Raw genomic sequence first — 24,060 nt, forward strand, 5'->3', positions numbered from 1 at the left:
AGATCCCCTACACCCAGCCTCCATTTTACAGAGAAGCAAACTGAGGCCCAGCAGGGCAGGGATGCCCCAAGAAACACCTTGCCCACAGTCCCAGGGCAAGTTGTGAAGGGGCAGGTTGGGGGGGTGCCCCGAGCCTGGAGAGGGATGCAGCACTCACCTGCCTCACCATCCCTTCCTGTCCTGGGCATTGGGGTTGCTAGGCAACTCCCTGAGGGAGCTCATTGGCTCTGGCCAGGAAGGGGGGGAGTGCCCCAGGCAGCCAGGGTGATCTGCCCCCACCCCCTGGAAGGACAGAACCGCAGGCCTTAGAGTTGAACTATTTATTTTACAGACTGGGAAACGGAGGCCCAGGCAGGGCAGGGTGCAGCCGGGGTGTCCCGAGGGGAAGGCTGGCCAGCGCCGGCCCCGGTGCCCGCTCCCAATGAAGACGACCAGGGGAGAGGGGCGGAAGAGATCTCTCTTTATTGGTACATGGGCCCCCAGCCGAGGCCGAGATGTGGAGGCCGGCCGGTGCTCAGAAGGTGTGTACCAGCTGCACGGCCGGCAGGGCCTGCACAATGTGAATGGAAGGCAAAGCTGGCTGGCCAGCCGTGCCCACAGGCCCGGGCCCTGAACCAGGGACCACCTGGACCACCTGGGAGCTGGGCCCGGGAGGAGCCCCGGGTGCCGGGCTGGGTGGAGGGGCCAGCAGCTGGAGCGGGGGGCCCGGCACGCTCTCCACCAGGTCTGAAGGAGCCGAGGGGGCGCTACGGATGATGAGAAGTTTCTGACCCTGGGGGCCCGGGGTGGGCGACTCTGCCAGGCCCGGGGAGAGGGTCTCGACCCCCTGCACGCAGAGCCGGGTCTGCTCGCCATCGGCCCCACTCAGTACCAGGACACTCTGCAGGCCCTCCGCCGTCTGCAAAGTCTCAAAGTGCACGTCCTGGACTACGGCTCCTCCACTACCCCCGCCCCCATCACCGGAGCCCCCTTCTCCACCGGGCCCGGGGCCAGCCAGCAGCTCCTCCCCCGCCCCACCCTGCACCACAAAGAGATTGGGACCCTCTGCTGGCCCACCGGCTCCCCCGGGGCTGGCCAGTGGGCCGGCCACCGGCTGGAGCTGCAGGGAAACATCTGGGGTGGGGGGCAATGGCTGCAGCTGGACCGTGGTGACTTCCTGGGACGTTTGAAGGGGCTGCAGCTGGACTGTGGTGACTTCCTGTGCCGGCTGGAGGGGCTGCAGCTGGACCGTGGTGACTTCCTGTGCCGGCTGGAGGGGCTGCAGCTGGACCGTGGTGACTTCCTGTGCCGGCTGGAGGGGCTGAAGCTGGACCGTGGTGACTTCCTGTGCTGGCTGGAGAGGCTGCAGCTGGACCGTGGTGACTTCTTGGGCCGGCTGAAGGGGCTGCAGCTGGACCGTGGTCACTTCCTGGGTGGGCTGCAGCTGGACAGTGGTCACTTCCTGGGTGGGCTGCAGCTGGACCGTGGTCACTTCCTGGGTGGGCTGTAGTTGGACCGTGGTCACTTCCTGTGCTGGCCGGAGAGACTGCAGCCGAACCCCACTTGTTTCCTGCGGCCCTATCTCTCCACCGGCCACGCTCTGTAGGACAATGAGACTCTGCCCCCCGCCTCCGGAGATGTTGCCCCCACTTCCCTGTCCCCCAACCGGCCCGGGACCCGGGAGCCAGACCATCCCAGGCGCTTGGTCTGCCTTCCCACTGTTCTTTGGACCCTTCCGGGACCTAGCCCCAGAGGCGGGCAGCAGGATGACCTTGGGTGGGGCTGGTGGAGGGGGAGGTGGCGTGGGTCTCGGGGGCTGGACGCTGCTGGGGATGAGCTGGAGCCCCTGGGCCGTCTGCACTAGCAGGAAGGTCTGTGAATTGGCTGGGTTGGCCGGGCCTGGCCCCGCCTCCAGCGACAGGGTGGCCTGAAGGTGGGGCACGACGTGGACATCCTGGGTGGCAGTGGGAGCCGCAGCCGTGGCCGGGGGGACCGTGGCCGGGGGGGCCGGGGCGTGCGTCCGGAGGTGGCGCTGGAGGTAGGCGGCCATGACGAAGCCCCGGCCGCAGACGGTGCAGGCGAAGGGCCTCTCGGCGGAGTGGGTACGCTGGTGCAGGAGCAGGTTGGAGGAGTGCGTGAAGGTCTTGGGGCAGAGCGGGCAGCGGAAGGGCCGCTCGCCCGTGTGCACCCGCTGGTGTTGCCGCAGGTTGGAGGTCTGCGCGAAGCTCTTGCCGCAGACGCCGCAAGAATGCGGCCGCTCGCCCGTGTGCACGTGCCGGTGGCGCCGCAGGCAGGAGGTGTTGCGGAAGGCCTTGCCGCACTCGGCGCAGGGGTAGGGCCGCTCGCCCGAGTGCAGGCGCAGATGGTACTGGTAGTGGGAGCTCCACTTGAAGGTCAGGCCGCACTGGGCGCAGGTGAAGGCGCGCAGGCCCGTGTGGACCCGCTGGTGGATGGCCAGCAGGGATGACCGCTTGAAGGCTTTGCCGCATTCCCCGCAGGGGTAGGGCCGCTCACCTGTGTGGTCACGCATGTGATAGCGCAGTCCCGAGGAGCCCTTGAAGGCCTTGCCACACTCGGCGCACTTGTAGGGCCGATCACCCGGGGGCGCCGGGGCCGGACCTGGGGCCGGGGCCTCCTGCGGGCAGGTGACCTCGGCCGCCTCGGCCTGCGGCAGCGGCCGCCCAGCCGCCGCCTCCTCGGCGTGGGCCCGCTGGTGGGCCAGTAGGCTGGCCAGCTGGGGGAAGGCCCGGTCGCAGCCGCCACAGCGGTAGGAGGGCGCCGTGGCGGCCGGCCCGTGGCTCTGCTGGTGCCGAGACAGGCCGGCGGCCGTCTTAAAGGCTTTGCCACAGGGTGAGCAGGTGAAGGGGGCGGGCTGGGCAGCGGCCGCCTCCACCCCGGGCCCCGGGCACGGCTGGTGCTCCAGGAGGAGGGTCTCGCTGGCGAAGGCCAGCTCACAGCCCCCACAGCGATAGACCAGCTCCACGGTGGTCTCGGCCGCTGCTAGGAAGAGCTCGGGGACCACGGGGGGTGGAGGGGGTGGGGGCAGCGGCGGAGGGGGGGCCTCGGAGGCATGTGTCTGCAGGTGGCGCTGAAGGTAGGCATCAGAGGCAAAGACCTTGCCGCAGGGCTCGCAGCGGTGGGCGGAGGCCGTGGCCGCGGCCGGCCCGTGGGTGCGCTGGTGCAGGAGCAGGTTGGAGGAGTGCGTGAAGGTCTTGGGACACGCCGGGCAGCGGAAGGGCCGCTCGCCCGTGTGCACCCGCTGGTGCTGCCGCAGGTTGGTGCTCTGGGTGAAGCTCTTGCCGCAGACGCCGCAGGGGTAGGGCCTCTCGCCCGTGTGCACGTGCCGGTGCCTGCGGAGGCTGGACGAGTTCTTGAAGGCCTTGGGGCAGTCCGGGCAGGGGTAGGGCCGCTCGCCCGTGTGCTGGCGCAGGTGGTACTGGTAGTGGGAGCTCCACTTGAAGGCCAGGCCGCACTGGGCGCAGGTGAAGGCGCGCAGGCCCGTGTGCACGCTGCGGTGGATCTGCAGCAGGGACGAGCGCTTGAAGGCCTTGCCGCAGTCAGGGCAGGGGTAGGGCCGCTCGCCCGTGTGCCCCCGCTGGTGGTAGAGCAGGGCCGAGGAGCCCTTGAAGGCCTTGGGGCAGTCGGGGCACTTGTAGGGCCGCTCGCCCGTGTGCGTGCGCTGATGATGGAGCAGCCGCGACGACCACTTGAAGGACTTGCCACACTCCCCGCACTCGTACTGGGCGGGTGCCGGCGGGGGACCCGTGGGGGGCGCCGCCTGCTCCCCAGGCCCCTCGGCAGGCGGGGCTGGAGCCATGTCAAGGTGGGAGCCCACCATGACACCTGTGAGGGTCAGACAGGCGGGAAGCAGTTATTAGGCACCTACTGGATGCAGGGGAGACACGTGTCAGTATGGTGATGAGGGGGCAGCAGTAGGTTCCAGGCAAAGTGTGTGTGGGGGGAACACGTGCTGCTTAGGGAAAAGGGGTAAGCCTTCCAGGGAGGGCACCCAGGTGCCTGGGCAAAGGCGCAGAGGTGGGAGATGAATGGAGACAGCGCTCACCCCTTCTTTTTTCAGGAGGAAACTGAGGCACAAGGGGAACTTCTGCTTCCCTCCTTGGGCCTCAATGTCTCCTTTTGCAAACGCGGCCATGGGTCACAGTCCCTTCCCTCCATTCTCATGAACCCTTCTGGCCCCTTTAAGAATCTGACAGGAGCCTTTAAGAAGGCAGATTACTTTGCTGCCGACCAAAGGCAAGCCTAGGGGGCAGAAACTCCCCTTTAAGCACAGACGTCACACGTCCTGCTTAGTCCCACCCCTTCCGGTCACGCCGGCCACGCCCTTCCAGGTCCCCTTCCTCCCTCCCCAACACCCCCCCCACACCATCGGTTTTGTCCTTTTCTCGGTTTCTTACCTGAGGCCTCGGGGTTAGGGGAAACGGGGGGCCCTGAGGCGGGGGATGCTAGGAAGGTGGGAGTTCCGGGAGGGCCGGGGAGGGAGGACAGCCTCCCAAAGGCCCCGGCGCGAGGCAGCCAAGCTTGATCGGCGGCGGCCGCGCACACAAACTGTCTCCCTCATGCGTCACCACGCATGCGCGAACTTGATTGGCCGCCCCGAGGACTTCTGGGACCGGTAGTCCCAGCTGGGCTCAAAGTGAGCTACAGTGCGCATGATCGCAGATTCCGCTTCGAGATTGCTTAAATTGTTAGGCTCCACCCCGCGCGAGTCGAATCACTGCGCACGCGCAATCTCCCTCAGGCCGACGCCTCAGACCCTTCAAAGACTTGAGATTCTTCATCGCTCCGTCTCTTGCGTCAGCGCGCGTGCTCATTTGCGTCTTATTGTCTCCTGTTTGGGTCTCAAATCTTCCGTACTTCCGACGCATGCTCGCCCCGTGATGCGAACAAGGGCTCCCGCGCACGCGTACTTCTGGCTTTGCGAGATTGGACGTCGGGGCCTCTGTGCATTCTGGGATTGGTAGTTCTTGTGAAGGACTATCTGCCCCGCCGACTCCCCAGACTGTTTGCTGGGGTTGGGGACGTCCAGGCTGCTACCGCCCCAGAGGCAGGCTGGTGGCTCGAGAGGAGACCGCTTTGGGCGGGACTTTCTGTCTTTTCCAGGCCTCACTCACACGATCTAAAGCACAGCTTCTTAAAGTGTGTCGGGACCCCCCTAGGGTTCCCGGAAGTGAAGGTGGGGGTGGTTAAAGATTGAGCAGCGGTGAAAGAGAGCTAGTGTTCTGCCAAGGTTTCCTTCTTTCTATAAAAATAGACAAGCGCACTCCTCTCGTCAAATTATATAGAGACTAAGAATTGTTTGAAAAGAAACCTCTCATTTATTATCAGTAAATGTTTCGTATCCCTATACGCCCACGGTCGTGGAAAAATTTCTTGGCTGAAAAGGGGTCACGAGTGGAATTAGGAAGCCTAGCCCCAGTGGAAGATCCAGGCCCGGGGGGGCGGATGAGCTGGGGGCCAGGGCAGGGGCCAGAAGCCCCCTGCCCACCGTACACAGCCAGGGATCCTCAGGCCCTGGCAGCTCCCCAGGAACAAGCTTGGAGGAAGGGACCTCAGCCCCAGGACCGTTGGTCCTGCCCCTTCCAGCTCCAGGCTGGAGAGGAAGCCCAGTTAACAGTAACCTCCCCCCCAAAAAAAATCCTGCTGCTTTAAGGGCACCTTTGAATTCAAACAGGTACCCCCTGGGAGCCCAGGCTTGGAACAGGCTGCCTTCCTAGTAAGCCTTCTCTGGACATCCATTCAAGCTCATGGGTCTCACTGCAACCTCGGAGGGGAGCCCCTTACCCCTCCCCATGCGGGGAGTTCCACACCTCTCACCCCCAGCGCCCCTAGCTCACTGCAGCCCGAGGCACCCCTGCATTGAAGGAAGCAGCCCTCAGATTGCCAAAGACTGGTATGGGCCAGAACGCTGAACCTGAAACAAAGGATGCTTACAAGGCGCTAACTCAGTGGATCGATAGAGAAGATACTTATCTAACTAATCTAACTTATCTAACTAATCTAATTTATCTAGTTAACCATTGTTCAGTGTGATTGCTAATCCTACAAGGAGATGCTATGGGCCACAACTTGAAACGGGGTACTGAGCGGGATTGAAGAGACTGTGGTTAAATCTAGTTTAGCATCGATTTAATCCTACAACAAATGATGGTTTCCTAGTGGTGTAATGATTGATATACATCAGATCTATTCAGTATGGTATAGTACATAGTAAAAATGCTGATATACTCAGTGTGGAGCCTCTAGGGGAGCAGCTCTCAGGGCCAGGCAGGACAGGCCCACCAGAGTCTCCCAGGGCTGAGACAGATGCATCCCATCATCCACCGTGGTGGTGGCTGCAGGCTGAAGCACAAACCTTTGGATTCAGAGACAGTCGGGGAGATTCAGAGGCCAGAGAAGGCAGGCGGGAGCTCCAGTTCTCGGAACCAAGGAGAGAGGCAGGCCTCCAGAAAAACTAGCTGAGCCCCAAGTGAAGGAGACAAGATTTTGAAAAAGATAATAAAGGATTTGAACTTTAACCCCTGGCTACTTGGGTGGTAAACTGAAACAAAGGCTGCTCCCAGAGGCCCCAAGAAAACCTCAACAGAGAACAGTACATTTTAGAGAGAACATTACAAAAGCCCCCTCCCAATAATGCAGTAGAAGGGAAATGGGCTGCCGCCCACCTTTAGGGCTGGCAGCTTTTGGGAGTGGAGTGGCCACTCCTGCCCCCAGGATTCCCATTCTCCCCCATTGTCCACTACTCACAGCAAAGTCTATGTGTAATGAATATTATGGTGACGTCAGTGCAGTGCCTGGAGTCGGGAAGAGCTGAGTTCAAATGTGACCTCAGATACTTATTACCCTAGGTCAGACAGAGGGGCCTGCACAAATCACTTCTGTTTGCCTCAGTTTCTTCATCTTTCAAATGAACTGGAGAAGGAAATGGCCAACCACTCCAATATCCAATATCCTTGCCAAGAAAATCCTAAACAAGAGTCAGACATGAGTGAACGACATGCAGATATAATATATAACAGATATAATCAGGGGAGCGTCCCCCTCCTCATACTCAACCCAGACCCTGGCTAGAGAACACCCCTTGGAACAGACCTAGAACTGGACCTTTCCAATGCCACATTTTCAGGGTCCTTTTGACAAATGGGTGCCAGGGACACTTAAGGAACTGGAAAGGCAGAAAACGGAGGAGGAAGGAGCTGGCATTGGTGGGAGACATGGAAGACTGGCAGTCTAGCCACATGACCCAGTTGTGAGGGGGACATGATGGAGAAAGAAGTTTAAAGAGGCAGGAGAGGGGCCTGGAGAAGCATGAAGGCCCCCTTGCTGCTTCCTCAAAAATGTCTATGTATCAGCAACAACAAGATTAAAGGTAGAGCAATCCTGATGGACGTGGCTCTTTTCAACATCGAGGTGATTCAGGCTTGTTCCAATGGTCTTGCCGTGGAGAGAGCCATCTGCACCCAGAGAGAGAATTGTGGGAACTGAGTGTGGACCACAATATAGCATTCTCACTCTTTTTGTTGTTTGCTTGCATTGTATTTTCTTTCTCATTTTTTCCCTTTTTGATCTGATTTTTCTTGTGCAGCAAGAGAATTGTGGAGCTATGTATAGGAGAATTGCACATGTTTAATATATATTGGATTGTTTTCCATCTAGGAAAAGGAGTGGGGGGAAAAGAAGGGAAAATGTAGAACACAAGGTTTTGCATGGTCAAAGGTTGAAAATTATCCATGCATATGTTTTGAAAATAAAAAGCTTTAATTTAAAAAAAAAAGAAAAGAAAGAAATGTAAATTTTCCCATAGAACTGCTTTGGATAAATCCCATAAAAAAAGTCTATGCACTATGTATTCAGTATTTAGCTTGTATTTAATTTTCAGCACATATTTGCTCTTCTGAGCATGATTTTTTTTTTCTAGTACATAAGGGAGGACAGAATCAATGCTATTTAGAAAAAAAAAAACAACTTTCTTTCTTTAAAATTTTTTTCCAATGGTATTTTATTTTCCAAATACATGTAAAGATAGTTTTTAACATTCATTTTTATAAGATTTTGTGTTCTGAATTGTTTTCCCTCCCTCCCTTACCTTCCACCCCCCCTTCATAAGACAGCAGGTAATTAAATATATGCCATTTTTAAAAAGATGTTTTCATATTTATCATGTTGTGTATGAAAAATCAGACCCAAAGGGCAGAAAAAAAAACCAAACAAGAAACAAACAAGCAAAAGGTGAAAATACTGAGCTTCCATCCACATTGAGTCTCCACGATTCTCTCTCAGGATGCAGATGGTATTTTCCATCCTGAGTCTATTGGAATTACCTTGAATCGTTGCTGGGAAAAGCCAGGGCCATCAGTTGCTCATCACACAATCTGATCATTACTGTTTACAACGATCTCCTGATCACTTTTTTTCAGCAGCAGTTCATCTAAGTCTTTCCAGACTTTTCTGAAACCAGCCTGCTCATCATTTCTTATAGAATATTGATATTCCATTGTATACATATCCCAGAACTTAGAATGGTTGCCCCTTTCCTGAGGGCCAAAGACAGAGGACGTTGGGACAATCACCTTCTTATTCCCAGAAGCTCTGCTTCTCTAATTGCAGCCCAAGTTGGTATTTGATGGGTTTTTTGTTCTCCTTGCTACTTCTCACTCCTGGGTGAATCATGCAAGTGGACCCATGCTTGTGGTCCACTATAGCCCTCAGATCTTTTTCAGAGCAATTACTATCTAACCAATCTGGAAGGTGATTTTTTTCATCTGGTATGTAAGTTTTCCTTGACAGCTTTGTGACATGTGCAAATGTGGTTACCATGCCATTTATGCTTTTATTCAAATCAGTAACTAAACTATTCGACCAAGTGAAGATCCCTGGGCCTCCAGTGGAGATCTTCCTGCCACATTAACTCTTTTTTTTTTTTTCCTGAGGCTGGGGTTAAGTGACTTGCCCAGGGTCACACAGCTAGGAAGTGTTAAGTGTCTGAGATCACATTTGAACTCATGTCCTCCTGAATTCAAGGCTGGTGCTCTATCCACTGTGCCACCTAGCTGCCACCTAGCTGCTCCCTGCCACATTAACTCTCAACCAAGAGAGCTATGCTATGCTCTTTGAGTCTGACTATCTGAATCAACCTCCCCTGATCTAAATTGTTCTGTCTTCTCCACAAGAAGAATATAAAATAAATTGCCAAAAGCGTCACAGAAATCCAGGGAAACTCTGATCTACAGCATTCTCTCACCTAGTAGGTCAGGGCAAATAAGTGGAACAATAGAGTACTGGGCCTTGAGTCAGGAGGACTCATCTCCCTGAATTCAAATCTGGTCTCAGTCACTTATAGCTGTGTGATCCTGGGTAAGTCACTTTACCCTCTTTGTCTCAGTTTCCTCATTGTAAAATGACCTGAAAAAGGAAATGGCAAAACCATTCTATTATCTCTGCCAAAACAATGCCAAAGGAGATTACAAGGAGTCAGATACAAATACCAAAATGACTCAATAATGACTAGTTTAGTAATCTTGTCAAAAAAAGGCAGTGAGATTGGTCTGGTATAATCTGTGCTTGATGAAATCAGTCTGGCTCTTTAGAATCATCACTTCCTTTTCTAGGTCATCTCCAGCTTCTTCACTGATCTGTTTCCAGAAATGGCTTCAGGACCGGAAGTAAAGCTTTCTGACTTCAAGTTTACAGACTGTTCCCTTCTCTTTTTGCTAGTCAGGACGATGTTTGCTTTTCTCCAATGTTGCTTTCCATTACCTTTCAAATATCACTGACATTGTGAACCAATGTCAGTGATATTTGAAAGATAATGGAAAGCAAGTACACATGACAATTCTTTCAGGACCCAGGGACATAGTCCATCTGAGCAAGATGAGGAGAGCTCATCAAGATCAATTAGGTAGTAGAGTACCAGGCTGGAGTCAGGAAGACCTGAATTCAAATCCAGCAATTTGCTTAACCTCTATCTGCCTCAGTTTCCTTATCTGCAAAATGGAGATGATAAGGGTTAATGTCCAGATCAAATGAGATAATATTTGTTTAAATGCTTGCACACCTTAATGGGCTATGTAATTAAGCACTGTTATCTTGGGGAGCAAATCTCTGTCAGTCTTGTGTTCTCCCATTTCCAGTGTAGCGGTTCTTTGAGGGCCAAACAGAAACAATGAAAATGGAGCCGTTCTACCTTCTCTCTGGTATTGTCCTCCCAGCCAGCTTGAAACAAAGGGCCTTTCCCTCCTTGGCTCAGCTTTCATTTCCTCTCTAAATAGCTCTTTTTGGTTGCTGTTGCTTTCAGGATTACTTCTTCCTACCCTGACCTCTGTTCCATTTGGGAACAACATACCTGTTAATTCCCTATGTATATTGGATATTAACCTTTTTTTCCTACATTTTCCTTTTTTTATCCAAGCTAAATTGATTTCATTCACATAAAAGCTTTTAAAGTTCATATAATCAAAAGCAATCCAGCTAGGTTGAAATCGATGGATCGAGTGCCAAGTCCTAGAGTTAGGAGGACCTGTAGACACTTGCTAGCTTTCATTTAACTCTTTTTGCCTCAGTTTCCTCATTTGTAAAATAAGCTGGAGAAGGAAATGGCAAACCAGTCTAGTATCTTTGCCAAGAAAATCAAAAAACAGGGTCACAAAGAATCAGACATGATTGAAATGACTCAACAGCAAAATTAAAATTAGGTATTTTTGTCCTTGGGGATGATTTTGATTTAAGGATTCACCATCTCCATGTTTGTGAAAAGTACTTGATCTCATTTTCTTCTCATTTTTAATGGTATTGATGAGGTACAAGAAGCCATGAAGGTGGGGAATCATCCAGAAAGAATCCACCGGCTTCGGCCATCTTTAAGTCAAGGGACAAAAGTTTATTATGACACCAGAAGGGGAGGGGGGCTAAGTTCCCTTGCAGAAATCACAATTAACAAAGGAGAAGGGGGGACCTTTTATGGGAAAGGGCTCGTAGTGAGGTAACCCTCAGAAAGTAATAACCTGGAGGGAAAGAGTGTTGAAATCTATAGTGTGGGCTCCTGATTGTATATGTATATGTAACTATGGGATCAAGATAATCCTGTCAAAGCCAGAAATTCAACAAAGACCCCCTTTTGTCAGTTCCCCTCCCTATGGCCCACCTAGCTACCAGGGAATTCTTCTTTTGCTGGGGTCTTGTTCTTTATTATCTTGCTCTCTGAGACCATCTTAACTATTCTCAAAAAGCAGTTACTGAGCACCTGCCATATATGAAGCATTTTCTAAGCACTGGGGAAACCGAGTCAAAATATAGATTCTCTGCCTTGGTGGTATTGCCGTTCTCACAGGGCTGCGGTAGTGGTGGTGATGGTGGTGAATTATTTCTATATCAAATAATATGAATATGAAATAATTTAAGATTCAAGAAGGTAAAAACAGTGGAAAGCAGAGCTGGGCCGAGCTGCTCTCTCTGCCACCCTTTTCAGGCATTTCCCTTGAGCAGCTCTCTTCCATGTGCTGCATTTTAAAGTTCCTGAGATCACAGCTTCAGGGCTATTGCAGGACTTTTGATTAGATCCCAGACAGTCTTAAGGCACTTAAATATTTCTTTAATTGAGCTCTTTTCCTGCCACTCATATTCTTTTTCCTAAATCTACTTTCCCCTATTATTTCTTGAACTATTATTTGAAGTATGGTTAAATTAATTGTAAATCCAATCATTTCTTGATTACCAGCCTGGATACTTGGAAAACTGGCCCAAGAGTTTCACTGAGCAGAACTGCCCAAAGCCAGGGCGCAGTGTACCTAGAGATTTTTTTTTTTTTTTTCAGTCTGTACTGTTTGGATCCTTAGTTACTATGGAGATCAAGATAGGGCTAGGGGTAGCTAGGTGGCGCAGTGGATAGAGCACCAGCCCTGAATTCAGGAGGACCCAAGTTCAAATCTGATCTTGGACACTTAACACTTCCTAGCTGTGTGACCCTGGGCAAAAAAAAAAAAAAAAAAAAAAGATAGATTGGGCTAGATGGGGCTGCTCTTTGTTCTACTAGGCAGCTAGGTGACCTGTGAATGGAGGGCAAAACTTGGAGGCAGGGACACAAGTCAGAATCCTGCCTCAGACTCTAGCTCTTAGGTCTGTGTCTAGCTCCATGACCCTGTAGCTACTTTAGCACTGTGGTCAGGATCAAGTAAGTTAACAAATATAAAGCCCTTTGCAAACATGAATGGCAATTGTTACCATTACTTTCCTCTGGAAACTAAATTATTATACTGCATGCATTTCCTTGTGTTTCTTGCTGGTTACTACATTAAAAATGGGAAGATCTGTGGGCTACATGGATACTTAGTAAGTACCCCCCTATAATCACTTGGGGCACTACGGTAATGAGAAAATGTCTCAATTTACTTGTAGTTCCTTCCTTAAGCCCACAAGAAAACAGTGTATCACTATATTAATTATCCAGCAAGGGAAGGGATATATTATCGGAGTTGTCTACCACACGCTCTATGCTTAAGTCACCAGTTATGTGGTTTTGCTAGTTTCACTCTGGCCTGCCAGTGTCAGGAAGCTTCTGGCTCTATCATATTAGCTGCTTAGAGCAAGATAAAACTCACTCTGGCAGGGTTCTGAACATAACAAGGATTGGGGAGAAAATGAAATATTGTTCACGTCATTAAAATTTAGAACCCCAGGGGGGCAGCTAGGTGGTGTAGTGGATAGAGTACCAGCCTTGAATTCAGGAGGACCAGAGTTCAAATCTGATCTCAGACACTTAAGACTTCCTAGCTGTGTGACCCTGGGCACTTAACCCCAGACTCAGGGAAAAAAAAAAAAAAGAAAGAAAAATTTAGAACCCTAGGGCTAGGCATTCCTACCTGGCCTAATTTTAATTACATGGACTTTTAAAAAAATAATTTTTTTTCCCCTGAGGCAATAGTCACTTGCCCAGGGTCACACAGCCAGGAAGTATTAAATGTCTGAGGTGAAATTTGAATTCAGGTCCTCTTGATTTCAGGGCGGATCCTCCATCCACTGTACCACCTAGCTGCCCCTAATTCTTTTTATTTTAATTAATTGTATTAATGGCAACAACATTATCTTCTATCTGCCTCAGTTTCCTTATCTGCAAAATGGAGACAATAAGAGTTAATGTGAGGACAAATGAGAATATTTGTTTAAGTGCTTGCACTTCTTAATGTGCTATGTAATTGAGTGCTGTTATCTTGTTATCTTTACACATGCAAAGATAACCCTCAACACCTAGAAAATGATTACATGAACTTTACAAACTTTTTGCATGAATGAAATCAATGCAGCTTGGATAAAAAAGGAAAAATGAGGGGAAAAAATTTTTTGGAATCCAGTATTTCCACTATTTAGTAAACAATTCTGTGTGTGTGTGTGTGTGTGTGTGTGTGTGTGTGTGTGTGTGTGTTAAGGCTTGTTTAATTTTTGTTTTAATTAATAATTTTTATTTACTGGATATATGCATGGATAATTTTACAATAATGACAATTGCCAAACCCCTTGTTCCAATTTTTCCCCTCCCTCCCCTCCCCCCAGATGGCAGGTTGACCAATACATGTCAAATATGACAGAGTATAAATTAAATACAAGACATGTATACATAACCAAACAGTTGTAAACAATTCTTTTCAGTTACTAGATAAAAGCAACTAATCTACTGTAGCCAAATAGTTTTATTAGTCATATTAAGAAAAAAAAGGGGAAATTGTTCAATTCAGCCCAATTGGAGCCCTCTGCCCCTAGCCATCCCAAACTCCCTCTACTTCCCTTTTGGGAAATGCAGGCATTTAGGTAAAGGCCTGTAGGCACTTTCCCAGTAGATGAAGAGGGAATAAAAGGCAGATATATTTGTGTTTGAGGCCCACCCCTGGGCCTCCATTTACTTCTGTGCCAGCGGACATTCTCCAGCTCTTGGGATCTCTTCTCATTCTTGTCCCCACTTTTGCTCCTGGTCCCTGCAGTTATGTTGGTGGCCCTAGTGCCAAGAAGCTAAAGCAAATGCAGTAGGCACACCTGGCTAAACGGCCTCTGCAGGCTGGCTAAACCGGGCTGAGGGTAACTGAAAGGCCTCAGACCTGGCTCCCTAACACTGCCCGAGGCCTAGTCCCAAAGTCTTTACCCATCCTTACTAGCTGTGTGACTCTGGGAATACAGGGGCCGGGGCCTGGGCCAATGGGGCAGGAACCTGGGCAATCTCCAACTGTCCCTCAGTGAGGGAGACAGAGACAGCAATGACCAAGTAAGAGATTGGAACTAAGAAAAGAGATCTCTAAGAGATCAAGAGTCTGAGAGAGAGAGAGAGAGATACTGAGATGGAGACCCACAGAAATTAACAGAATACACAAGGGAAAGTTGGTTGAAGCTCAGAGAGCCCGTGGGCAGATCTAAGTCACAGCTGAGAGAATGGAGATCTTTTTCTCCCTTTGTAGAGACCACATGCAATTCCTTTTTTTTTTTTTTTTTTAATAGCTTTTTATTTACAAAACATATGCATGAGTAATTTTTCAACATTGACCCTTGCAAAACCTTCTGTTCCAACTTTTCTCCTCCTTCCCCCTCCCCCCTCCCCTAGATTCTTAGGGGCATGAATCCCCTCCTCAATAATGCTGCAGTAGTTTTCCAGTCATGTCTGCCTCTTAAAGATGTTGCTTGGGGCAGCTAGGGGGCGCAGTGGATAGAGCACCAGCCCTGAATTCAGGAGGACCCGAGTTCAAATCTGGTCTCAGACACTTAACACTTCCTAGCTGTGTGACCCTGGGCAAGTCACTTAACCTCAACCTCCCCCCCCCAAAAAAAAAAAAAAAAAAAAAAAAAGATGTCTCTTGAGGTTTTCTTGACCAGTATACTGCAGCACTTTGCCTTTTCCTTCTCTAGTTTATTTGACAGATGAATAAACTGAGGTCAACAGGAGGAAGTGGTTTGCCCAGGGTCACATGATACAGGGTCTGAGGCTGGATTTGAATCTAAGAAATGGGGTTCTCTATCTACTGCACCACCTGGTTGCGGGGCCCCCAGGAAGTAGTTTTTCTCACTCTGTCTAGTTTTTCTTCAGTTCTTGATGCAGATGCACCACTGATGTTCTGGGGAACACTGCTCCCACTGCGATGGGAACTTTGAAAGAGATAAAGATGTCAGGCCTCTCATTAATTGACTAATTGGCATTTCAATGTAGTGTATGTACAGCGTATTGCTTTGCCCGCTTCAAGAGCTCCATCAATGTCAGTTATTATTACTGGGGAGGAGAAGGCAGGAGGGAATATGTGAGCTCCTGGCCAAGGGTTGCTTCTGAGGAACTGAGGAGCACTTTCTGTTGGAGAGGGGTCCATGGCATTCTTCCAGGAGAAGACTTTGCTCAGAGCCTAAATCTGAGCCAAGTTCCCTTGCTCAGGAAATGTAGGAAGTCTCCAGGATGACCGACTCTTCTCCTGACCGGGTCCAGCCTTTCCCAGTTTGGTCTTCCTACTTCCTGCAGCTTAGTTTCTGTTGTTCTCCTCTGTGCCCTGACTTACTACTAAACCAAAACAGCATCCCATCTCCCATCTCTACACTTTTGTCATTTGTCCTTCCTCGTAGAAAAGGACCAATACCAACATGGGGTGCTGTCTCGACTTGTTCCTGAGTCGGATTGAAGGGAGGCAGAGTTGCCCAGAGTTGCCAATCTCACTGCCTCTTCTACGGTTATCAAAATCCAATGGCAGGACCAAAGTTAATGACGGGGGACGGTCCAAGATCCAGTGGATGATTTTGGAGTTGCCAAAGCATCCCACAGTGTCTGCTTCCGTCTCTTCCATGGCCATTGGAAGAAAATGTTCTCATGGGCCCAGGAAGATGAAGGTTGGGGTAGACAGCCCACTAACTCACTGATGGGTCTGAGGCCTGTTGGTCACTCTCCACCTGGTTTAGCCGATCTATGAGACATTTACCAAAGTGTGGCCACTGCCCAGGCTACTATGCTTCTTGGAACCACAGGAGAGAGTTGGGTGAATCAGGTGGACACCCATGGTGGAAGAGAAGCCTGAAAAGGGCTGGACAGACTTTCCACCAGAGATGCTGGCTCTTCATTTTTTTTTTTTTTTTTTACTGTCTTTCATTATTTTTATTTATTTTTTATATTAATTTTATAATTATAACTTTTTTTGACAGCACATATGCCTGGGTAATTTTTTACAACATTATCCCTTGCACTCACTTCTGTTCCGAATTTTCCCTCCCCTAGATAGCAGTCTTATACGTGTTAATTATGTTAGAGTACAGCCTAGATACAATATATGTGTGCAGAAGCGAACAGTTCTCTTGTTGCACAGGGAGAATTAAATTCAGAAGGTAAAAATAACCTGGGAAGAAAAACAAAAATGCAAACAGTTCACACTCCTTTCCCAGTGTTCCTTCTCTGGGTGTGGATGATTTTTGTCCATCACTGATCAATTGGAACTGAATTAGATCTTCTCTATGTTGAAGATATCCACTTCCATCAGAATACATCCTCATACAGTATCATTGTTGTTGAAGTATATAATGATCTCCTGGTTCTGCTCATTTCACTCAGCATCAGTTGATGTAAGTCTCTGATGTAAGTCTCTCCAAGCCTCTCTGTATTCATCCTGCTGGTCATTTCTTACAGAACAATAATATTCCATAACATTCATATACCATAATTTACCCAACCATTCTCCAATTGATGGACATCCATTCATCTTCCAGCTTCTAGCCACTATGAAAAGAGCTGCCACAAACATTTTGGCACATTCAGGTCCCTTTCCCTTCTTTGGTATTTCTTTGGGATATAAGCCCAGTAGGGGTGCTGGCCCTTCATAAACATCCCATACTTCCCAGGTTCCAGAACACCTGTGACCCGTACCTAGAGTGCTCTTTTTCCTTACCAGTAACTCTCAGAATTCCAAATTTCTCTGAAGGTCAGCTTAGAAGCTCCAAGCTGCCTTGCCTGAGCTCACCCTCAAGCTATTTGCTATTTATTTTGCATATTTATATTTTGGTGTTTTGATATTTTCTGATCCAGGAAAAACCCAGCTGGTTCTCTTCTCCTCACTCCTCACCACTATCCCATTATCCACTTGGGCAGCAAGTTTCCATTTTTTGTCTCTTTCCCCAGTGGCTGGCACATAGGCACACCATAGATATGTCTCTTGATTGATGGACAGAGCGGAACCTTCAAGGAATAAAGGGGCTTCAGTAAATAGCAACATAAGAAAAAACCTGGCAGTTACAGAGGACCGTAGAGGAAAGTATGGCTAGAACACAGGACGCCTGAAAAAGAGCGAGGTGAGGTGACATGGGAAGGCAGATGGAAGGCAGACTTTGGAGGGCCTTCGATGGCAGGGCAACGCTAGCATTTCTCACACTTTATCTTATCAGTGACCACAGAGGAACGAGATCTGAGCGGGGTTGAGGGAGTTAGCCCAGAAAGATTGTGGAGGCACGATGGGGAGTCTGGAGTCAGGGAGGCCAGTTAGGAGACTACTACAATAACTTAGTCAGGAAAAGATGAGGGTCTGAACTTAGGGAGGGACTGTGGGAGTGAATTCACAGCAAGGGCCTCAAGCTGGATCCTGGAAATTGAAACAACAGACATTGGCAAAGGGCCCCGCATTGAGGATGAAACTGGGAGGAATGTCGATGCAAACTCAAGGTCACTGATGGACAGAGACACTCTGTCCTCTTCCTCCCCCTCCTCCTCCCTCGCTGTCAGTTTCCATCTCTCTCTGATACTGTCCCTCCTTCCCTCAATCTCTCCTTCTGCCCTGCACCCCCTACTTCCTTGTTCCCCTTCCTCTCACCATCCCCGATCCCATCTCTCTGTCTCTCCGGCCTCCAGGGTTCACCTTTGTACTTCTCTGTCTCTCTTCCTTCTTTCCCGTGTCTCCACTCCACACCACACCTCTGACCGCCACCCCGTCTTCAGGTCCTCCTCTGTCTTATAATCCCTCCATTTTTTGTTATGTCTCACTTTATTTCTCTATTTCTCTGTGTTTCCATCTCTCTCGTTCTTTGTCTCTTTCCATGCTTGGGCTTTCTTTATCTCTGCATCTTTTTGTACCTTTAATTTTCTTTTGAATTCTGCCTGGGCCTTTCTCTTCCTCTCCCCATTCCCCCATCTCATGTCTCTCTCTGTCCTCAGTTCCGTGTTGCTCTGTTCCTTTGTCCATTTCTCTCAGTATGTCTCTGACCCTCTCTTCACTTCTCCATGTGTATCTTCATCCCTCTGAGGCCTCTGAATCTCCATGTCCCTCTGAGTGATCCTCTCCAGCCCTCCGCTCCTCAGCTCTGTCTATCCCTCTCCCATGTTCAGCCTGGAGAAGAGAAGATTTGGGGAGACATGCTCACTAGCTTCCAGCATTTGAAGAAATACCATGTGGAGGGGAAATTAGAGCTGGAGGAACAGGTGGCAGTTACGGGGAAGTAGATCGGGGGGTTTGGAGGGGGTGAATGTGAGGAAAAACTCTCTAAGGATGAGAACTGTCCCAAAGTGGAATGGATCGCCTTGGGAGATGGTAGGTGCCGTACAGGGAGGGGGGCCCTTTTCTGCCTCTGTTCTAGGTGGGGCTTTCTAGCTAGTGTGAGGTGGACCAGATGTCCGCCTCTGAGTTTCTAGGATGGGTGCCTCTCCAGCTCTCGGCCGGTCTTCATCTCACTTTCTTTTCAGCGCTCTCTTGCCATCTCCCTCCATCTCTCTTTCCATTACTGTCCTTTTTCATTTTTTCCCTCCCCATTTCTGTGCCTCTCCGGGCCTCTTTCCCCATTTTCTCTTCTAGCTCTTCTCTCTCATTTGGCACTTTGTAGTTCTCCCCTGCCTGTGTCTCCAGCTTTCCAGCCTTCTCTCTCCACGTCGGTCTCCATCCCTCTGCCTTCCCTTTCATCTCTCCTTGCCCGGCTCCCTTTTTGTCCCCCTGCATCTCAGCCTTCCCTCTCTCCATTATCTTCCCCCATCTCTTCCTGTCTCTCTTCTCTCCTCCAGCCGTCTATCGGGCTTTCTTTTTCTCTGCCCAGCCTGCGCTTTGCCATCTCCATCTCGGCATTCTTTCCACGGTCGCACCCCATGCATCTTTCTCTCTTCTCCATCCTTTGCTTTCTTTCCATCCATCCTCCCTCCCCTTTTCCTCTCTCCTTGTCTTTCTCCTCCTCTCCCTCCTCCATACTTCTGCCTACCCCTGACTCTAAGGGGGTCTCCCTCGACTCCCCCCATCCCCACCCCCTCTCGAAAGGGTTAACTGTGGGGAAGGGCCCGGGAGTCCCCGGATGGTGATGTCAGCGGGCGAGAGAGAAAGGACGCGGTGGTGGCGGGGGGAGGTGGAGAGGAGGAGGAGGAGGAGGAGGAGGAGGAGGAGGAGGAGGAGGAGGAGGAGGAGGAGGAGAAGGAGGAGGAGGAGGAGGAGGAGGAGGAGGAGGAGGAGGAGGAGGAGGAGAGAGGGCACAGGGGGGGGAGGGGGGGGCCGTCGCCTGCAGCATCAGTCGCCCGGCACCTCAGACCCCCCCAGGCGGGGGAGGCCCAAAGGGGGGGGCGGGTGGGGACGGGCTGGGGAGGGGGGGGCCCCATGGCCCCTCCTGGGGCCTGATCCCCCCGGGACAGCCCCCCCTCCCCCGGCTCCGCGGGCCCGGCCCCCTGGGGAGCCCCGGGGCGCAGGCGGGGGGTCGGGGGGCCCCGCCCGCCGCCGCCACCGGCCCCCGCCGCAGGGACAGGAACGGGGCATCAGGCCGGTCCCGAGGGGGAGGCGGCGGCGGGCGGGGGGCCGGGACCAAGGCCGCCGCGGGGATGTCGGGGCCCAAGGAGACCGGCGGAGGCGGGGGCCCGGCTTACCACCTACCGCACCCTCACCCCCCTCAGCACGCCCAGTATGTGGGGCCCTACCGGCTCGAGAAGACGCTGGGCAAGGGACAGACAGGTGAGCGGGGCCCTTGGGGCGGCCGGGGGGGGGGGGGGAGCAGGGACGGGGCTGCTGGGGATCCGGGCTGGGCCCCAGGCCCCAGGGCGGGGCAGGCACCGGCTGCATCCCGGGCTGGGTGGGGACTTGGGTACCAAACGCCGGAAGGTCACTGCCGCAGGCTGGGGCGGGAGCGCCTGCTTCCCACGCTCCGCTGGCTGCCCCGGGGCTAAACTTGGAGCTGTTCTCACCCGAAGTTCGCCCCCCCCCCCCAGCCCTCTGCCCGCCGTCCCTGTGCTCCCTCCCCGCCGGCCCGGACACCCCTGCCCTCCCTTCTGCTCTGACCCCGGCCCGGCTCATTTCTGCACCTGCCGTGACCCAAGGGCAGAGGTTGCAGGGAAAGAGGAGGGAGCCGGGACTAGCCTGGGGGAAGTCCGAGGAGGGAGGGGGCGGCAGGCCAGGAGGGGAGGGGGCGGCAGGCCAGGAGGGAGAGGGGGACCAGGCCAGGAGGGAGAGGGGGACCAGGCCAGGAGGGAGGGGGGGGCCAGGCCAGGAGGGAGGGGGGGGACCAGGCCAGGAGGGAGGGGGGGTGGGGGGGGCCAGGCCAGGAGGGATGAGGGAGGCAGGCCAGGAGGGAGGGGGGGGGCCGGCCAGGAGGGAGGGGGCAGCAGGAGGACCCCGGCTTTGGGGCAGAGAGACAGAGGGCAGGAGATGTGGGTCAGGGAGCCTCAGGGTGGGGAGGGAGGCTGAGGCAGGAAAGACACAGGCCAGGGGAGAGTTGGGCAGGGAAGAGCCTACCCGGGCCGGGCTGGCCGGAGGGACAAATGGGGAGGAGGCTGAAGGAGAGGGCAGAGATGGTCGACAGGAAAGGAGCAGGATGGAGGTCGCTCTGAAAGAAAAGGGGTCAGAGACATGGGGCGGGGGGAGATGTGATGAAGGACAGTGGGAGCTGAGGCAGGCGGCCGTTCAGGGCCACCGGCAAGGAGGAACTGACCAGGGAGGGGCGGGAGAAGAGAGGAGGAGGCAGGGAGAGGGGGGAGCCAACACAGGTCAGAGGGGAGCCCAGGCAGGACAGCCTCGGGAGGGAAATTGTCAAGGGGCTTCCTGTTTCCCCAGTAAGGGTTGGGCCCGTGGGCTCGGAGAGCTCCCTTAACTCTCCGACTCTGAGGCTGTAGCTGGGGGTCACACAATCCTGGAGGGTCTTTGTACTTGCCAAAGGACGCCTCCATGCCATCCTTGATAATTCCTTACTTAAACCTTTGCTTGAGGATATTTGTATGTATGTGTGTGTATGTGTTTTGTGTTTTGATATATGTGTGTATTATGAGAGTGTGTGTGTATGTGAATTATGTGTATGTGTTTTTGTATATGTGTGTATGTGTGTGAGTGTGTGTATGTGTTTGTGAGAGTGGTTGTGTGTAAATATGGTGTATGTGTGTGTATGTGTATAAATATGGTGTATGTGTGTGAGTGTATGTGAGAGTGTGAGTGTGTAAATATGGTGTATGTGTGTGAGTGTATGTGTTTGTGAGAGTGGTTGTGTGTAAATATGGTGTATGTGTGTGTATGTATGTATGGTGTATGTGTGTGTGTGTAAATGTGTATATGTGTATGTGTGTGAATGTTTGTGAGATGTGTGTGTGTAAATATGGTGTATGTGTGTGAGTGTATGTGTTTGTGAGAGTGTGTGTGTGTGTAAATATGGTGTATGTGTGTGAGTGTGTGTGAGAGTGTGAGTGTGTAAATATGGTGTATGTGTGTGAGTGTATGTGAGAGTGTGTGTGTGTAAATATGGTGTATGTGTGTGAGTGTATGTGTTTGTGAGAGTGTGTGTGTGTGTGTGTAAATATGGTGTATGTGTGTGAGTGTGTGAGAGTGTGAGTGAGAGTGTGTGTGTATGTGAATATGTGTGTATGTGTGTGAGTGTATGTGTTTGTGAGAGTGTGTGTGTGTGTGTAAATATGGTGTATGTGTGTGAGTGTGTTGTGTGAGAGTGTGTGTGTATGTGTTTGTGAGAGTATGTGTGTATAAATATGGTGTATGTGTGTGAGTGTTGTGTGAGAGTGTGTGTGTGTAAATATGGTGTATGTGTGTGTTTTCATATATGTGTGAGTGTGTATATGTGTTTATCGGAGTGTATACATATATGTGTGTATGTGTCAGAGATAAGGGGCTGTGTGTGTCCCATCCCCTAGAGGAGAAGGGTCAAAGGGGACAGTGCAACCTTGAGCCCTTGAGAACGGGGGCGTGCTGGTGCCTCTGTCCCCTCCCCGGGACAGACTGGAGCACAAGCGCTGTGTTCAGTTGTGGGAGGACTGACACAAGCTGGAGGCATCGGGAGGAGGCGGAGTCACGTGGCCTCCGTGGGCTGCAGGACCTTGGAGTGCTCAGCCTGACCAGGAGAAGCTAAGAGGGGAGCGTTCCCTGAGCCCCTGCCAGATCGCAGAATCCCACCGTTAGAGCCACATGGGATTGCAGACAGGAAAAATAGCCTCCGGGCCTCCAAAGTGCCAGGCCCTGTGCTAGGGGGATTGCCCCGCTCTACCCAGCCTCAACTAGAATAACCAGACGGGCTTGGCGGACAAGTCGGTTTAGCCTTGCTGCTGCTGCTGGGGGGGTTTCAAGTCAGGAACTCTGAATTCAAATTCAGACCATATATTTCCTGGGTTGTGTGCTTTTGGACAAGTCATTTAGCCCCTGCCTCCATTTTCCCCACTATAAGCAGATTATAATTGCCCCTACTTCCCAGGTTTGTCGTGCAGATCAAAGGAGAGAATCTATGTAAACCTTCAAGTGGTACAAAAGAGCCCTATTCTGCTGAGCATTGGTGTCCCCAAGACCCTCCAGTGGAGCGGGGGCGTGGGGGAGTCCCCAGACCCCTCTCTTGGGAGCCCCGAGCCTCCTAATGGGGATTTTTAAAGCCAATGGCAATATCGGCTCGCTTCTGCTTCTCTGTTACCTTCATTTCCCCTCCATGTCTCCCCTCCTCTCCCCATCCCTTGTAACAAAGAATCAAGTTCTGCAAGGGGAACCGCCATGGATGAGACCCATTTTGGGGGCCGAACTGTTCTAGACCCCCCGAGATGCCTTTTGCCTTGGGGATAGAGAACCATGCAAAGGGGGTGATGGGATGGGGAAGGGGGAGTAGAGGCGACAAAGCTTGAGTCCCCTACCCTTCTCTCCTCTCAACCGAGCCTCCTCCTCCTCGCAGGCCTGGTCAAACTGGGCGTCACCACTGCATCACTGGCCAGAAAGTGGCCATCAAGATCGTGAACCGGGAGAAACTGTCCGAATCGGTGCTGATGAAGGTGAGGGGGCCGGGGGCTGGGCTGGGGTGACCTCTGGGGCTGGGGGGCCTGAGGTGACCTCCAAACCCCCGCCTGTGCCCCCAAAGGTGGAACGGGAGATCGCCATCCTCAAGCTCATCGAGCACCCGCACGTCCTCAAGCTCCACGATGTCTACGAGAACAAGAAATATTTGTAGGTATTTATAGACAGCCCTCCCTCCTCCTCCCCTCCCCCCCAGCTCCTGCCCTGCCCCATGATGGCCAAGGGAGGCTGGAAGCTCCCCCCCAAGGGGGCAGGGCAGAGCCTGCGGGAGCCGGGTCAGCCCCTTCCACAGCCCAGGCCAGGGGAAACAGAGCCCCGAGGCCGCTCCTGGATGACGAGGGCAGGTGATCTCCCAGGGGGTGGGGGGGGCTCCCAGAGGCCCAGGGTCTGCACTCCCCTCTGCTGGGGGAGAACGGCCCAGATGTCCAGGCCCCAGAGAATGGCCCTTTGTCCCAGCCCCTGAGGATGACCCCAGGGAGCAGCTGGACTGCAGGGGGAGGGGGAGCTTGACCCCTAAGATGAAGCACAGAGTCATGGGCCACCGGGACCAGAAAGCTCCCTGGAGGCCATGGAGTCCACTCTCCTGCCCCCTTTTACTGCTGAGGACCAGAAAGAGAAAAAGTCCCAGCTAAAAATCGCACTCCCGCTGACCTTCTCCCAAATTCCTGCCTGTCACTCCCAGAAGCCCCCAAAGTGGATTTGCTCAGGCTGTTGAACAGCATGGCCCCAGAGGATGATGGGAATTGTAATTCTCAATCTAGATTTTCCATCAGGCCCAGAGCACATACACACACATGCACAAACAACACATATACATACACACAAGTCACGCATACATACATGTGCACAC

The 24,060-nt window shown here is 52.2% G+C and overlaps 2 protein-coding genes across 2 annotated transcripts in view; one reads left to right on the plus strand and one right to left on the minus strand.

Annotated features, from left to right (window-relative positions):
• Nucleotides 1-447: 447 nt before the first annotated feature.
• Nucleotides 448-4,889, minus strand: ZNF628 (zinc finger protein 628). Its single transcript, XM_074307253.1, has 2 exons — nt 4,395-4,889; nt 448-3,822 (listed from the first exon to the last, which is right to left on the minus strand). The coding sequence occupies exon 2, from the start codon at nt 3,815-3,817 to the stop codon at nt 515-517; it is 3,303 nt and encodes a 1,100-aa protein (XP_074163354.1). The 5' UTR covers nt 3,818-3,822; nt 4,395-4,889; the 3' UTR covers nt 448-514.
• Nucleotides 4,890-19,566: 14,677 nt separating this feature from the next.
• Nucleotides 19,567-24,060, plus strand: part of BRSK1 (BR serine/threonine kinase 1) — an 18,648-nt gene continuing 14,154 nt past the window's right edge. Inside the window, 4 exon segments of the mRNA XM_074307256.1 lie at nt 19,567-19,901; nt 23,092-23,111; nt 23,114-23,188; nt 23,275-23,360. Coding sequence (XP_074163357.1) covers nt 19,772-19,901; nt 23,092-23,111; nt 23,114-23,188; nt 23,275-23,360 — 311 coding nt within the window. The 5' untranslated portion in view covers nt 19,567-19,771.

Source organism: Sminthopsis crassicaudata, chromosome 3 (assembly GCF_048593235.1).
Source record: "Sminthopsis crassicaudata isolate SCR6 chromosome 3, ASM4859323v1, whole genome shotgun sequence".
NCBI lineage: Eukaryota > Metazoa > Chordata > Mammalia > Dasyuromorphia > Dasyuridae > Sminthopsis > Sminthopsis crassicaudata.

Bases quoted from the DNA above. Each gene is read 5' to 3' on its own strand.
- ZNF628 (XM_074307253.1), bottom strand. From the start codon at position 3,817: ATGGTGGGCTCCCACCTTGACATGGCTCCAGCCCCGCCTGCCGAGGGG.